Raw genomic sequence first — 15,493 nt, 5'->3', positions numbered from 1 at the left:
ATCACCTAATTAGTAAATAGAGTCCACCTGTGTGTGATTTATTGATACAGCTGTTCTGTGGAGCCCTCAGAGGTTTGTTAGAGAACCTTAGTGAACAAACAGCATCATGGAGGCCAAGGAAAACACCAGACAGGTCAGGGATAAAGTCGTGGAGAAGGGTTGGGTTATAAAAAAAATATCCCAAGCTTTGAACATCTCACGGAGCACTGTTCAATCCATCATCTGAAAATGGAAAGAGTATGGCACAACTGAAAACCTACCAAGACATGGCCGTCCACCTAAACTGACCTGCTGGGCAAGGAGAGCATTCATCAGAGAAGCAGCCAAGAGACCCCTATGGGAACTCTGAAGGAGCTGCAGAGGTCCACAGCTCAGGTTGGAGGATGGGTCCATGAGACAACTATTAGTCATGCTCTCCACAAATCTGTCCTTTATGGAAGAGTGGCAAGAAAAAAGCCATTGTTGAAAGAAAGCCATAAGAAGTCCTGTTTGCAGTTTGTGAGAAGCCATGTGGGGGACGCAGCAAACATGTGGAAGAAGGGGCTCTGGTCAGATGAGACCAAAATTTAACTTTTTGGCCTAAAAGCAAAATGCTATGCGTGGGGGAAAACTAACACTGCACATCACCCTGCACACACCATCCCCACCGGGAAACATGTGGTGGCAGCATCATGATGTGGGGATGCTGTTCTTCAGCAGAGACAGGGAAGATGGGCAGAGTTGATGGGAAGATAGATGGAGCCAAATACAGGGCACTTTTTCTGCACTGCGCCTTTTAGGGCTAGGCCTTTTGGCTAAGTCCAGGGCAATTTGTATGCCACAGGCCTCAGGGCCTAGCCACAATTGCACGGCCACCTTTTTAAATTTTTACTTATTTATTTATTTTATTTTTCTCCCACGTTTGTATCACTTTTCACTTATGTGTGTGTTTTTTCTCGCGGATGGTAGGGTGTGGGTCCTTGGGCCTACCCTGAAGTCTAGGGGGAGGATGTGTGACCTTTTGGTTCCTTCCTCCCCTGTCCCTGGGGGGGGGGGGTCTCTTTTCGGAAGAGCCCCCTGACCTAATACTTGGTGGCTGGCTTCGGCTAGCCACAAGGAAAGGGGTCCGCCAGGCCTTTTGGCTAGGCGGACCATGTGGAAACCTTAGTCCCTGTCAGGAGCCTCACGCCCCGGGGGATCAGGGTAGAAGTCCTACCCCTTCGGGGGGTGGACAAAGCACACCCCTAAGTGCACTTTTTTGTGTTGGTTTTGCACTAGCACGTTTTTTGTTCACTTGCAGGTTTTTGTTTTTCGCACTTCCGCGGACTTTAAAAAAAAAAAAAAAAATCTGTTGGCCAAAGGCAAGTAGGATTCTTCAGTAATGGAGAACAAAAGACGGGCACCAACCTTGCACATTACCTCAGTAAACAATTGATTCATTGATTTAGGAGATATACTCACAAACATAGTAGGAAAACAAGTATGTAAAGTCCAAAATCGAACCACACGATAAGGAGACACATGCACATCCAATCGGAAAGGGAGACTCTCAGAGTGACGTTGATGTGTTTCGAAGGGGGGTCCCTTCATCAGAGCTAGATGATGCTCTGATGAAGAAGGGACCCCCTCCTTCGAAACGCATCAGCATCACTCTGAGAGTCTCCGCTTCCGATGGGATGCACATGTGTCTCCTTATCGTGTGGTTTGATTTTGGATTTTACATGCTTGTTTTACTGCTACGTTTGGGAGTATATCTCCTAAATCAATGAATTGTTTACTGAGGTAATGCGCAAGGTTGGTGCGCTCTCTTCCCCAGCTTCGCGTTAGAGCTGCACAGCCTTTGATCGACCCTGAATGAATTCCCATACTCTCCAATAATATTGGTCCATCGGCCCCCTACTGATCAGGGTCCATGAGCACAGGAGGTGTTGCTTTTAGGATTCTGCAGTAAGCCCGGGTTCACACTTATGCGGTGCGGCATATCACATGTGATTCGCACAGGAACCGCAACGCATCCCTGTGAAAATCACATGCAGTTTCCATGCGGTTCTGTTTGAGCCGTATATTTTGTATGGCTCAAATTGCATTACATCCGCCCTAAAAAGGTGCAGGACCCTTTTTTTTGTCTGCACTAGAATCAGATCACATGAGTATTCATGCCTATGCAATCCAATTTTGCATATCGCACCGCTTTTTGCAGACCGACTTCGGGGTGCTGTTAACTTAACATACACATCTGCAGCGGTTCACATGAACGGGGTGCGATTGTGATGTGGTGAGGAATTCGCACAGAAACCGGTGCAAATTCTGCAACGCATCAGTGTGAACCTGGCCTTAAATGTTACAAAATTCCTTGCAGTATGTATAAAATTGTCCTTGGGGGGGGAGGGGGGGGGTTTCTTTCATTAAAAAAACAGAAGTGATGATTTATTTCCATTAATTCTCTCATTTCCTCCATTTCTTTCCAAGGACAGGAGTGAGAACCTAATAAAGAACAAGTTTACCACGTAAGTTTATATTATGCTTTTGTTTTCCCTGATTTCCCCCTCCCCCTCATTAACATGCTAATGACATTATGTTAATCAAACCTTTCAGTTTTGGTTAAATGCCTTGTAATAGTCTCAATGATATCATCACTGGGTCACTGTGCTTCACTATGCACTGAGTGCAGTTCTGGAAACGTGGGAGGGGCCATCAGGGTGCTGTATCTATATAGGAAGTGCAGCGCTAAAAGAGATATATAGATAGATAGAGATAGATAGAGATATATATATAGAGAGAGAGATAGATATAGATATATATATATATTCCAATAAAATATATTCTATTCAGTATGCTCTCCAAATCATATGGCTATAAGAAGTAACGTAATAAAATGTTAAAAATAATAAATAAATTAATAGTGACAGTTCGCGATAAGTGAACTATTCAGGAGTTGATAGTGACTTTCCGATCCTGCGGTCTGGTGAAAAATAGTAAAAATGCGCACTCACCAGATGCGTATTTTCAATACGCTTGTGATAAACCAGAGGTCCCCCTCATGGGATGGGATGGACAAGCTGGGCCATCTTAGCGGACTCTCCTTCCTCTGGGTGTAGAGCGGCCAAACTGTTGTCTCCCTCTGGGAATGGACAGGGTACTGGGCAGCCTACATCAGGGCGTGCGTCATCCTTAAGGTGGTGTCAAGTGTCACAGACTTCTGATGCTTGGGCTCTGGAACGGATATGGGGCTCACCAGCAAGAAATAGCCCATAGTGTAGTAGTTTAAAATTGGCGTTTATTAATCCACGTGGTAAAATAACTCGGATATAAATAAAAGCAAGAAAAAACAATTACTGACCAAATGTGCAAATAGACATCACGGCGTGCAGGCCCCTTTAACGCGTTTCGTGCGATAGCACATCATCAGAAAGGCGTGGCCTGAATACACCACAGCACCGTGCCTCAGTACTTCTCTCAGGAGCCCTGATGCAAGCAGTGGGTTAGATCTTGTGAGGAGTTACGGAAATATCAAAATGCCTTGATGGGTTGATGTTTGTCTGGAGGAGTGGCTGTTCCATGACTGCCCGTATTTACCTGCAAACACGTGAGGCTGAGCCTCCATGGATGAAACAACCAAAAGTGATTCTAAAGACTTATTTTCTTTGAAGAAAAAATAACAAACATGTTTATACTTACCTGCTGTGTGCTGTGGTTTTGCACAGAGCAGCCTGGATCCTCCTCTTCTCGGGTCCCCCACCGGCACTCCTGGCCCCTCCCTCTTGTCGGGTGCCCCCACAGCAAGCAGCTTGCTATAGGGGCACCTGCTGCTCCATGTGTCCATTTACACACGGAGCCGCGGCTCGGCCCCGCCCCCTCTCTTTTCTTATTGACAGCAGTGGGAGCCAGTGACTCCCGCTTCTGTCTCAGCCAATGAGAAGAGGGAGGCCGGGGATAGCCGAGACTCCAGTGCACATCGCTGGATCGAGAGGGGGCTGCTGGGAGAGGTGAGTATTAGGAGGGCTGCTGCACACGGAAGGTTTTTTTACCTTCATGCATAGAATGCGTGAAGGTAAAAAACCTTGAGCCTTTAGAACCACTTTAAATCCAGCTAGTGAAAGTGGGAGGCCAGAGACGGCTAGGCTGGGGAGGAAAGGACCAGACCAGGGGTCTCCAAACTTTCTATAGGAAGGGCTAGTTTATTATTTATTTATTTCAGGTACTTATATTTTGCTGTCAATTTATGCATCGCTTTACGTGTGTGTGTATATATTGTACTTTTACATCAGTCCCTAACCCTCAAGGGGCGTACAATCTAAGGTCCCCAACTCACATTCATACATACACATACTAGAGCCAATTTAGACAGGAGCCAATTTTGGAGTGTGGGAGGAAATCGGAGTACCCGGAGGAAACCCGCACAGGGAGAACATGCACACTCCAGGCAGGTGGTGCCTTGGTTAGTATTGGAAGCAAAGACCCTAGTACTGCCAGTCAGAAGTGCTAACCATTTAGCCACTGTGCTGCCCAGTCCTTCAGACCTTAGGGGGGCTGGACGGTGCCCAGTTGGAGTAAACAATGCCCTATCTTTGGTATTAGGGGGAGAAATAGTTGGTGTCAGTGGGTGGGATAGTGCCCCATTTTTGTTGTTAGTGGAAGGAATTATGCCCCATTGTTGGTGTCAGTGGGAGGAATAGATTCCCATTGTTGGTGTTAGTGGCAGGAATAATGCCCCATCGTTGGTGTCAGCGGAAGAAGTGCCCCATTATTGGTGTCAGTGGAAGGAATTATGCCCTATCGATGTCAGTGGAAGGAATTATACCCTATCGTTGGTGTCAGTGGCAGGAATTATGCCCCATTGTTGGTGTCAGTGGAAGGAATTATGCCTTATCAATGGTGTCAGTGGCAGGAATTATGCCCTATCAATGGTGTCAGTGGCAGGAATTATGCCCTATCAATGGTGTCAGTGGCAGGAATTATGCCCCATTGTTGGTGTCAGTGGAAGGAATTATGCCCTATCGTTGGTGTCAGTGGAAGGAATTTGGCCCTATCGTTGGTGTCAGTGGGAGGAATAGTATCCCATTGTTGGTGTCAGTGGCAGGAATAATGCCCGATTGTTGGTGTCAGCAGAAGAAGTGCCCGATTGTTGGTGTCAGTGGCAGGAACTATGCCCCATTGTTGGTGTCAGTGGAAGGAATTATGCCCTATCGATGGTGTCAGTGGCAGGAATTATGCCCCATTGTTGGTGTCAGTGGAAGGAATTATGCCCCATTGTTGGTGTCAGTGGCAGGAATTATGCCCCATTGTTGGTGTCAGTGGCAGGAATAATGCCCCATTGTTGGTGTCAGTGGAAGGAATTATGCCCTATCAATGGTGTCAGTGGCAGGAATTATGCCCCATTGTTAGTGTCAGTGGAAGGAATTATGCCCTATCGATGGTGTCAGTGGCAGGAATTATGCCCTATTGTTGGTGTCAGTGGAAGGAATTTTGCCCTATCGTTGGTGTCAGTGGAAGGAATTTTGCCCTATCGTTGGTGTCAGTGGCAGGAATTATGCCCCATTGTTGGTGTCAGTGGCAGGAATAATGCCCCATCGTTGGTGTCAACGGAAGGAGAAGCGCCCCATTGTTGGTGTCATTGGCAGAAAATATGCCCAATTGTTGGTGTCAGTGGCAGGCCCTCTAGGGCTGGTTATAGTAAAGGGCCACATGCGGCAGCAGTTTGGAGACTCCTGTATTAGATGACGTTGAGCATCCTCCAAGCAGTAACTGAGGCAGGCTGTGTCTGATTTGCTGCAGCTTTTAATGCACATTATGAGAAGCTCACAGTGTGCAGTGAAATCAGAGGAAGCGATTTCAGCACAGGAGAGGAGCCGGTACACCTGTGCAAGACTGAAGGAAGAGCTGGAGGTCAGTTTTAAAGCTTCCGTTAGGGCTGGTTCACACGGCTCCAGCTGAGATCAGCGGATCGCACTGTTTCCCTTTTCTTTTCTTTTTTTTTCTTCATTCAAAATGTTGCCAGATACGGTATCCACTAGTGCTGGATGACCATATATTGGTCCTGCTCCATCGTCTACAATTGTCTTGGTCACCTTTTAGATGTGAGGGTGCGCCCCCATTTGGAGAACTACAAATCCCAGCAGGCCAGGATTGTTGTTGGTTTTTTTTCTTTTTTAGGGCAAGCTTATTATCTGTGGAATAATTAGGTCAGCTGACGTCCTGTGACGGTTCCTGTCCATTACACAGCGATGCCATATCAGTACGGAGCCATCTTTATATGGAAACCCATTCAGTTCACCGGCATAATTGAGCTCCAATTAGGGTAGCAATCAGGAGTAGTTAAGAGTCGCTCAAGTACAGCGATTAGTGCTGAGAAAATTGGGGCTTTTTATGGGGAAATTAATACTCTAAAACGAGAAGCGGATCTGCCATTGCTAAAAATACCTTTCCTCCATAGGAAGGATTACTTTCCTTTCTGACACCATTAGCACCTTTTATCTTTTTTTTCTTTTTTTTTTTGTAAATTTTGCAGACCTGCTTCCACATAAGGCTGATGTCTAACTGGATTAGAATCGAAAACCTTGGTGTTTGGTCATGTGATCTCCATCAGTGGGGGACAGGGGTGGACTGACAACTTATGGGGGCCCCGGGCAATAGGGGATCATGGGGCCCCTGTGTCCTTTCCCAAACTCAAAAAACCCTATGAAAAAGGTACCAGGGGCATCTCATGGGGCCCCCTACTGACCCCGGGCCCTCGGGCAGTGCCTGAGTTTCCAAATGGTCAGTCCGCCCCTGTGCATATAATAATGTAATGTAACATATTACACATTCTATGTGTACTGCATATAATACCTTGTCGTGTTCACATTTCCACCTGAGCAACATGCGGTTCACTTTCTTTTATTAAAATCGTTTTGTTTTTAAGAAATGCCTCTTTTGAGACCCACTGACATCTTGAGTCTGACTGGTGGTCTTTGTGCTGAGTTTCATGGGAGCCCATATGGAAAAAAAGTATATTTGAAATGTATTTTAAAAATATTCTTCCCAAATATATTGACGTATATTTGAAATGCTACAATTTTGCCAATATTCAATATATTTCAAAATATATATATTCTTCAGATTTTTTTAACATATAATTTTAACATCTATTTTTACATATATTTGTAAATGCATTCCAAAAATGTAGATTTGTATTTTTAAATACAGTATATTTGAAATGTATTTTTAAAAATGTTTCACATATTTTGTAAACAAAACGCATTTCAACATACAGTGTGTGTGTGTATATGTATGTGTGTGTGTGTGTATGTATGTATATATATATATATATATATATATATATACCGTATTTTTCGCTCCATAAGACGCACCTGACCATAAGACGCACCTAGGTTTTAGAGGTGAAAAACAAGAAAAAAAAATATTCTGAACCAATGGACTGCAGACATAGTACAGGGGATGACCAGAGACTGCGGACACAGTACAGGAGATGACAAGAGACTGCAGACATAGTACAGGGGATGACCAGAGACTGCGGACAGTACAGGAGATGACCAGAGACTGCAGACATAGTACAGGAGATGACCAGAGACTGCGGACACAGTACAGGAGATGACCAGAGACTGCGGACACAGTACAGGAGATGACCAGAGACTGCGGACACAGTGCAGGAGATGACCAGAGACTGCGGACACAGTGCAGGGAATGACCAGAGACTGCGGACAGTGCAGGGGATGACCAGAGACTGCGGACAGTGCAGGGAATGACCAGAGACTGCGGACAGTGCAGGGAATGACCAGAGACTGCGGACAGTGCAGGGAATGACCAGAGACTGCGGACAGTACAGGGAATGACCAGAGACTGCAGACAGTACAGGGGATGACCAGAGACTGCGGACAGTACAGGGAATGACCAGAGACTGCGGACAGTACAGGGAATGACCAGAGACTGCGGACAGTACAGGGAATGACCAGAGACTGCAGACAGTGAAGGGGATGACCAGAGACTGCGGACAGTGCAGGGGATGACCAGAGACTGCGGACAGTGCAGGGAATGACCAGAGACTGCGGACAGTGCAGGGAATGACCAGAGACTGCGGACAGTGCAGGGAATGACCAGAGACTGCGGACAGTGCAGGGAATGACCAGAGACTGCGGACAGTGCAGGGAATGACCAGAGACTGCAGACAGTGAAGGGGATGACCAGAGACTGCTGACCTTTGGGGAGGGAGGGGGAGCGGGTACCTGAATTTGACAGGTACCCGCTCCCACTTCCGCGGAGTTGCCTTCCCTCTTCTTCCCGGGCCGGCTTCTGTGACAGCCGGGTGCCCACTGCGCAGGTGCAAGAAGCGCTTCGCTTTGTGAATGGCCCGGCGCCTTCTGTGACCTTTCATGTGTCCCAGAAGACACCGGATCATTCACAAAGCGCAGCACATGCGCAGTGGGCACCCGGCTGTCACAGAAGCCAGCGCGGGAAGACTGTGCAGCGCTGGAGCGAGGAACAGGTAAGGCCCTGCAGGGGAGAACAGCTGAACGGCCGGCCCGGTATTCTGACATGGTGGCGGCAGAAATACCGGACCGGCCGCTTTACATTCGCTCCATAAGACGCACTGACATTTTCCCCCCTTTTTGGGGGGGAAAAAAGTGCGTCTTATGGTGCGAAAAATACGGTATATATATATATATATATATATGTGGGTATATTTAAAAATATATTTTTAAATTATATTTCAAATATATTTTTCTTCCATGTGGGAGGAGCCAGCAGTCTAATGAAAACATCACAGCATCCTGTCTCTGATTTTTTTCATATGTGAAAGAAAACATTCCTGGCATCGCTTTAAATGCACATGCTGCTCCCTGCTTGCCACTGAGTGCTGCAGACTTTAGCTGTATGATCTGCTGAACAGTTGCTTGATTTGAAATTGAGCAGATGATCAGAAACTTGCACAGCTAAAGTCTGTACCAACCAGAAAGCATGTACATGTAAAGGGATGCCGGGAATGTGTTCTTTCATATAATGCATGGAAACAAAATAATAGGAGAGAAAGCTAATAGCTGTGAGAGACTGATCTGCTCATCAGTTGCTTGATTTGTAATCAAGTAGGCCTTCAGCAACTTGCACAACTAAGGGTCTGTACCACCCTGGGTGCATGCACATCTAAATGGATGCCGGGAATGTGTTCTTCATGTAATGCATGGGAACAAAATAATAGAAGAGAAAGCTAATACCTGTGAGAGACTGATCAGGTCATCAGTTGCTTGATTTGTAATCAAGTAGGCCTTCAGCAACTTGCACATCTAAGGGCCTGCACCACCCTGGGAGCATGCACATCTAAAGGGATGCCGGAAATTTGTACTTTGATATAACGAAAGGTGGGCTGCAGTTTCAAAGGGTTATATTGTGGATGCATGTTTGGAATTGGGAGTAATCAGTTTCTAACCAGGAAAGCACTTGCTAGTGGTGTGGGGGAGAAGGTAAGGGTGAAGTTCAGCATTAAATAAATATATGATAAAGAGTGTCAATTCCTCTTAAACAAGATTTATTGTTGTTCCTTTATTTTTACAGAATGTCTTACACAGAAGCAATAGAAATTCTGCGGAAAGCTCCAGTCACCTTCCAGTACAGCACAGAGGTGGGTGATACAGACAAAGGTTTGGTGAGGCAGATTGAATAATGTAGGTATCAAGTCAAGAAAGAATCCATTATTTACCTGCAGGGAAGAAGAGGAAGAAGAAGAAGGGTTACTACAGAGGAAGAGTTACTCTACCAACATGTGAACTTTGAGCAACCCGTGTAGATTACCCACTTACCGCCAACCTGGCGCATGTATGGTTGAGCTTTAGCGCCAGCTTTAGTGGCTGCATATATATGGCCCTAGATAAGCACTTTACTGTGTTGAGAGCACGCTTCCTGCGATTAGGAGCTTTCTGATCATGTGACCGCTGTGACTGCCAATCACTGTGGTCACATGATCGGAATACCTGCCTCTGCCTTCTGGCATTTAAATCCTCTTAAAGGGCTGAGAGGAGCGGTGGGAAGGGGTTGATTAAAAGGTTATGCCCACTTTCGTATTGCTTTCGGTACACCCCGTGTGTGTGTGTATATATATATATATATACAGTGGGGATCGAAAGTTTGGGCACCCCAGCTAAAAATTTGTATTAATGTGCATAAAGAAGCCAAGGAAAGATGGAAAAATCTCCAAAAGGCATCAAATTACAGATTAGACATTTTTATAATATGTCAACAAAAGTTAGATTTTATTTCCATCATTTACACTTTCAAAATAACAGAAAACAAAAAAATGGCACCCTGCAGAATTTATAGCATGCACTGCCCCCTTTGCAAAGCTGAGACATGCCAGTGTCATGGATTGTTCTCAATCATTGTCAATCTCAAAGGTTTTAAATGCCCAGACTCATCTGACCTTGCCCCAACAATCAGCACCATGGGTTCTTCTAAGCAGTTGTCTAGAAAACTGAAACTGAAAATAGTTGACGCTCACAAAGCTGGAGAAGGCTATAAGAAGATAGCAAAGCGTTTTCAGATGTCAATATCCTTTGTTCGGAATGTAATTAAGAAATGGCAGTCATCAGGAACAGTGGAAGTTAAAGCAAGATCTGGAAGACCAAGAAAAATATCAGACAGAACAGCTCGCAGGATTGTGAGAAAAACAATTCAAAACCCACGTTTGACTGCACGATCCCTCCAGAAAGATCTGGCAGACACTGGAGTTGTGGTACACTATTCCACTATAAAGAGATACTTGTACAAATATGGTCTTCATGGAAGAGTCATCAGAAGAAAACCTCTTCTACGTCCTCACCACAAAAATCATCGTTTGAACTTTGCAAATGAACATATAGACAAGCCTGATGCATTTTGGAAACAAGTTCTGTGGACCGATGAGGTTAAAATTGAACTTTTTGGCCGGAATGAGCAAAGGTACGTTTGGAGAAGAAGGGGCACAGAATTTAATGACAAGAACCTCTGTCCAACTGTTAAGCATGGGGTTGGATCAATCATGCTTTGGGGTTGTATTGCAGCCAGTGGCACAGGGAACATCTCACGAGTAGAAGGAAAAATGGATTCAATAAAATTTCAGCAAATTTTGCATGGTAACTTGATGCCATCTGTGAAAAAGCTGAAGTTAAAGAGAGGATGGCTTCTACAAATGGATAATGATCCTAAACACACCTCGAAATCCACGGGGGATTACATCAAGAGGCGTAAACTGAAGGTTTTGCCATGGCCTTCACAATCTCCTGACCTCAACATAATTGAAAATCTATGGATAGACCTTAAAAGAGCAGTGCGTGACAGACAGCCCAGAAATCTCAAAGAACTGGAAGACTTTTGTAAGGAAGAATGGGCAAAGATACCTCAAACAAGAATTGAAAGACTCTTGGCTGGCTACAAAAAGCGTTTACAAGCTGTGATACTTGCCAAAGGGGGCAGTACAAGATATTAACTCTGCAGGGTGCCCAAACTTTTGCAGACGCCATTTTTTTGTTTTCTGTTATTTTGAAAGTGTAAATGATGGAAATAAAATCTAACTTTTGTTGACATATTATAAGAATGTCTAATCTGTAATTTGATGCCTTTTGGAGATTTTTCCATCTTTCCTTGGCTTCTTTATGCACATTAATACAAATTTTTAGCTGGGGTGCCCAAACTTTCGATCCCCACTGTATATATGTGTGTGTGTATATAAATGTATATATTCGTATGTATGTACATATATATACATACATACGAATATATATCTATCTATCCATTCAGTCGTATCCGACCCTTGGCGATTGCATGGACCGTCACTCGCAAGCGACTTCTTCCACGAATTATCTTACCAATTATTTTATAGGGTAGGTTGCCAGGTCTTTCCCCAACCCCACCCATGCAGGAGATCCCGCATGGCCAGGGATGAAACTAGGACAATTTTAGACAGAGGCCAATTAACCTACCAGCATGTCTTTGGAAAGTGGGAGGAAACCAGAGTACCTGGAGGAAACCCACGCGAACACAGGGAGAACATGCAAACTCCATGCAGAAGGCGCCATGGTTGGGAATCTAAATATATATATATATATATCTATCTACACACACACACAATCTGTCACCTGGTGGCACAGAGAGTAGTGGAGGCTGGGTTCTGCTTCTGTTGACAGGTAGGTCTGATGGTAAACCCGATCCATTGAATCTCAAATACATTTGAACATGTTGATGTGTTTTTTGTTTTGTTTTTTTTAAATCTGCAATTTTTTAGAAAATACATGGTCATCTTGCCAGTGACGATCTTTGACCTGGCTCTTGCTGTTGTAGGGTGACGACACTCAGCCCCACAAAAACGTACATATTCGCCAGCACACCATGGATCTCCAGTGTGGTCCACAAAGGTTTTTATCGCAAAAAGATCACATGCAATGTTTCGGAGCCGCGCAGAACCCCTTCATCAGGCATGTGATAAGGGTGCAACACTGACTAAACAGAATATATATACATATACCACCAATCAAACCCAAGAACATGTCACCATCCCCATCATCTGACGTCACAATCCCGCCAAAATATGGTTCTAAAGAGTCTCAGTGCTGTGTGTATAAACCTCCATGTGCCAATAATGACCTTCTGCCAAGCGCAGCCGTTGTGGTACTAATATATGTTGTCGCTCGTTTTCCTTTGTGGTTCTTTTTTCTGTTTTCCAATTTTTGGCCATTTTATTTTCACCTTTGTTTTCAGTTGTGTTTTTTTTTTTTTTTTTACTGCGTTGTCCCTGGTGTCTATTCAGCTCCGTCTCTGGAGGTGAGCCTGCCCCTGGCCAGACGAGCAGACAGACGTCATGTGTTTCCGCCGCTAAGTACCTGTGTGCGCATGCGCCACTCGCGGCGTACCCGGATTGGTGACCACCATGCAACAGCGAGCCTCTCTAGCGATCCCCAATTGCGCACATCTGACTAGTGTACCCGATTGGCAACATATATTAGTAGCTGCGCTTCTAACCATATTTTGTATATTTTGGCGGGATTGTGATATCATGAGATGTCAGATGATGGGGATGGTGATATGTTCTTGGTTTTGATTGGTGGTTTATGTATATATATTCTGTATAGTCACTGATGCACCCTTATCACATGCCTGACGAAGGGGTCCTGTGTGGCTCCGAAACATTGCACTTTCTTTTGTGATATGATCTTTTTGCAATTAAAACCTTTTTGGACCATATTGGAGATCCGTGGTGCGCTGGCGAATATGTACGTTTGCCTGTGATGTTTCCAGTCCCAGCTGGTAGTCGCTACAGCACCTTCCATTTGATGAGCCGTACTTCCAGGAATATCTGCAATGGGAATATAGATTTAAAAAAAAAACACTCTGTCCCAGGCACCCAATTGTGTATTTGAGTTGTCACGCTGTTACACATTCTCTTGATAAGGACTGTAAGTGGCCTTGCTGACACACAGGCAGGTCCGTGACACACCGGCATGACAACCTCCTTGAGCAATGCATGTAGGAGGGCATGCATGTAGTCAGGAAGTGGCTGCAGGTAGGCAGTGGCATCCCTAGGCAGGTGCAGGGGGTACGCGATGCACAGGGTGGCACCTATTGCACAGGGTGACACCAGACCCTCTCCATGAGCTCCACGAAAAGGAAAGTTTTAAAGCAAGCTGAAAATCCCTTCAAGATGGATCAGATCTGCAGATTGACCATAATGGATCGGAGTCCGATCCATTATGCTCCCCAATCCGCAGATCTGATCCATCCTGCGGGGATCGTCGGCTTGCTTTAAAACTTTCCTTTTCGTGGAGCTCGTGGAGAGATCAGTTAACCCCGTATAGGTTGCAAGCCGATGATCCCCGCAGGATGGATCGGATCTGCAGATTGGGGAGCATAATGGATCACACTCTGATCCATTATTGGGGCAGCCCAGTGGCTTAGTGGTTAGCACGTCTGCCTTGCAGTAAATGGGTCATGGGTTCGAATCCCAACCACGGCACCACCTGCATGGAGTTTGCATGTTCTCCCTGTGCCTGCGTGGGTTTCCTCCGGGTGCTCCGGTTTCCTCCCACACTCCAAAGACATGCTGGTAAGTTAATTGGATCCTGTCTAAATTGGCCCTAGTATGTACAGTGGGGCAAAAAAGTATTTAGTCAGCCACCAATTGTGCAAGTTCTCCCACTTAAAAAGATGACAGAGGCCTGTAATTGGCATCATAGGTAGACCTCAACTATGAGAGACAAAATGAGAAAAAAAATCCAGACAATCACATTGGCTAATTTGGAAAGAATTTATTTGCAAATTATGGTGGAAAATAAGTATTTGGTCACCTACAAACAAGCAAGATTTCTGGCTCTCACAGACCTGTACCTTCTTCTTTAAGAGGCTCCTCTGTCCTGCACTCATTACCTGTATCAATGGCACCTGTTTGAACTTGTTATCAGTATAAAAGACACCTGTCCACAACCTCAAACAGTCACACTCCAAACTCTACTATGGTGAAGACCGAAGAGCTGTCGAAGGACACCAGAAACAAAATTGTAGACCTGCACCAGGCTGGGAAGACTGAATCTGCAATAGGCAAGCAGCTTGGTGTGAACAAATCAACTGTGGGAGCAATAATTAGAAAATGGAAGACATACAAGACCACTGATAATCTCCCTCGATCTGGGGCTCCACGCAAGATCTCACCCCGTGGGGTCAAAATGATCACAAGAATGGTGAGCAAAAATCCCAGGACCACACGGGGGGACCTAGTGAATGACCTGCAGAGAGCTGGGACCAACGTAACAAAGGCTACCATCAGTAACACACTACGTCGTCAGGGACTCAGATCCTGCAGTGCCAGACGTGTCCCCCTGCTTAAGCCAGTACATGTCCGGGCCCGTCTGAAGTTTGCTAGAGAGCATTTGGATGATTCAGAAGAGGATTGGGAGAATGTCATATGGTCAGATGAAACCAAAATAGAACTGTTTGGTAGAAACACAACTCGTCGTGTTTGGAGGAGAGAGAATGCTGAGTTGCATCCAAAGAACACCATACCTACTGTGAAGCATGGGGGTGGCAACATCATGCTTTGGGACCGTTTCTCCACAAAGGGACCAGGACGACTGATCCATGTACAGGACAGAATGAATGGGGTCATGTATCGTGAGATTTTGAGTGCAAACCTCCTTCCATCAGCAAGGGCATTGAAGATGAAACGTGGCTGGGTCTTCCAAACATACCAGAAAACTTATTCCTGCGCCAAAACTTTCCAAATAACACTCTAAAAATGCTGCTGTGCCAATCGTGAAAACACAAACAATATAAATATAAATAAACAGCGCAAATTTAGATAATTAATCAATATAATAAATCATATAAAATAGGTGCATAAATTATTCGTGTTTGCCCTTAATCTTAAACAAAAACACCCAAAAGTCCATGTGCTGAAAACATAATTAAATTGTAGAAATAAAAGTGCCAACTTCTTTTCTTCAGAAAATACTTTCACCTTCCACCCGTGCACAAACCAACATCGAATACACTCACCAGAACT

The 15,493-nt window shown here is 45.1% G+C and overlaps 1 protein-coding gene across 4 annotated transcripts in view; it reads left to right on the top strand.

The window, feature by feature from the left end:
* The window catches only part of LOC149448737 (asparaginyl-tRNA synthetase-like), a 115,281-nt gene that overhangs the window by 59,484 nt on the left and 40,304 nt on the right, over positions 1-15,493 (top strand). For all 4 annotated transcript variants that reach the window (XM_089651711.1, XM_089651712.1, XM_089651709.1 and 1 more), the window contains exons 10-11: positions 2,449-2,486; positions 9,526-9,592. In XM_089651711.1, the coding sequence (XP_089507837.1) occupies positions 2,449-2,486; positions 9,526-9,592 (105 nt within the window). The remainder of the gene's footprint in view (positions 1-2,448; positions 2,487-9,525; positions 9,593-15,493) is intronic.

Source organism: Staurois parvus, unplaced genomic scaffold (genome assembly GCF_062004578.1).
Source record: "Staurois parvus isolate SC_StPar_1 unplaced genomic scaffold, SC_StPar_1.0 ptg000660l, whole genome shotgun sequence".
NCBI classification, from domain to species: domain Eukaryota; kingdom Metazoa; phylum Chordata; class Amphibia; order Anura; family Ranidae; genus Staurois; species Staurois parvus.
This window is presented reverse-complemented; position numbering and strand designations above follow the sequence as displayed.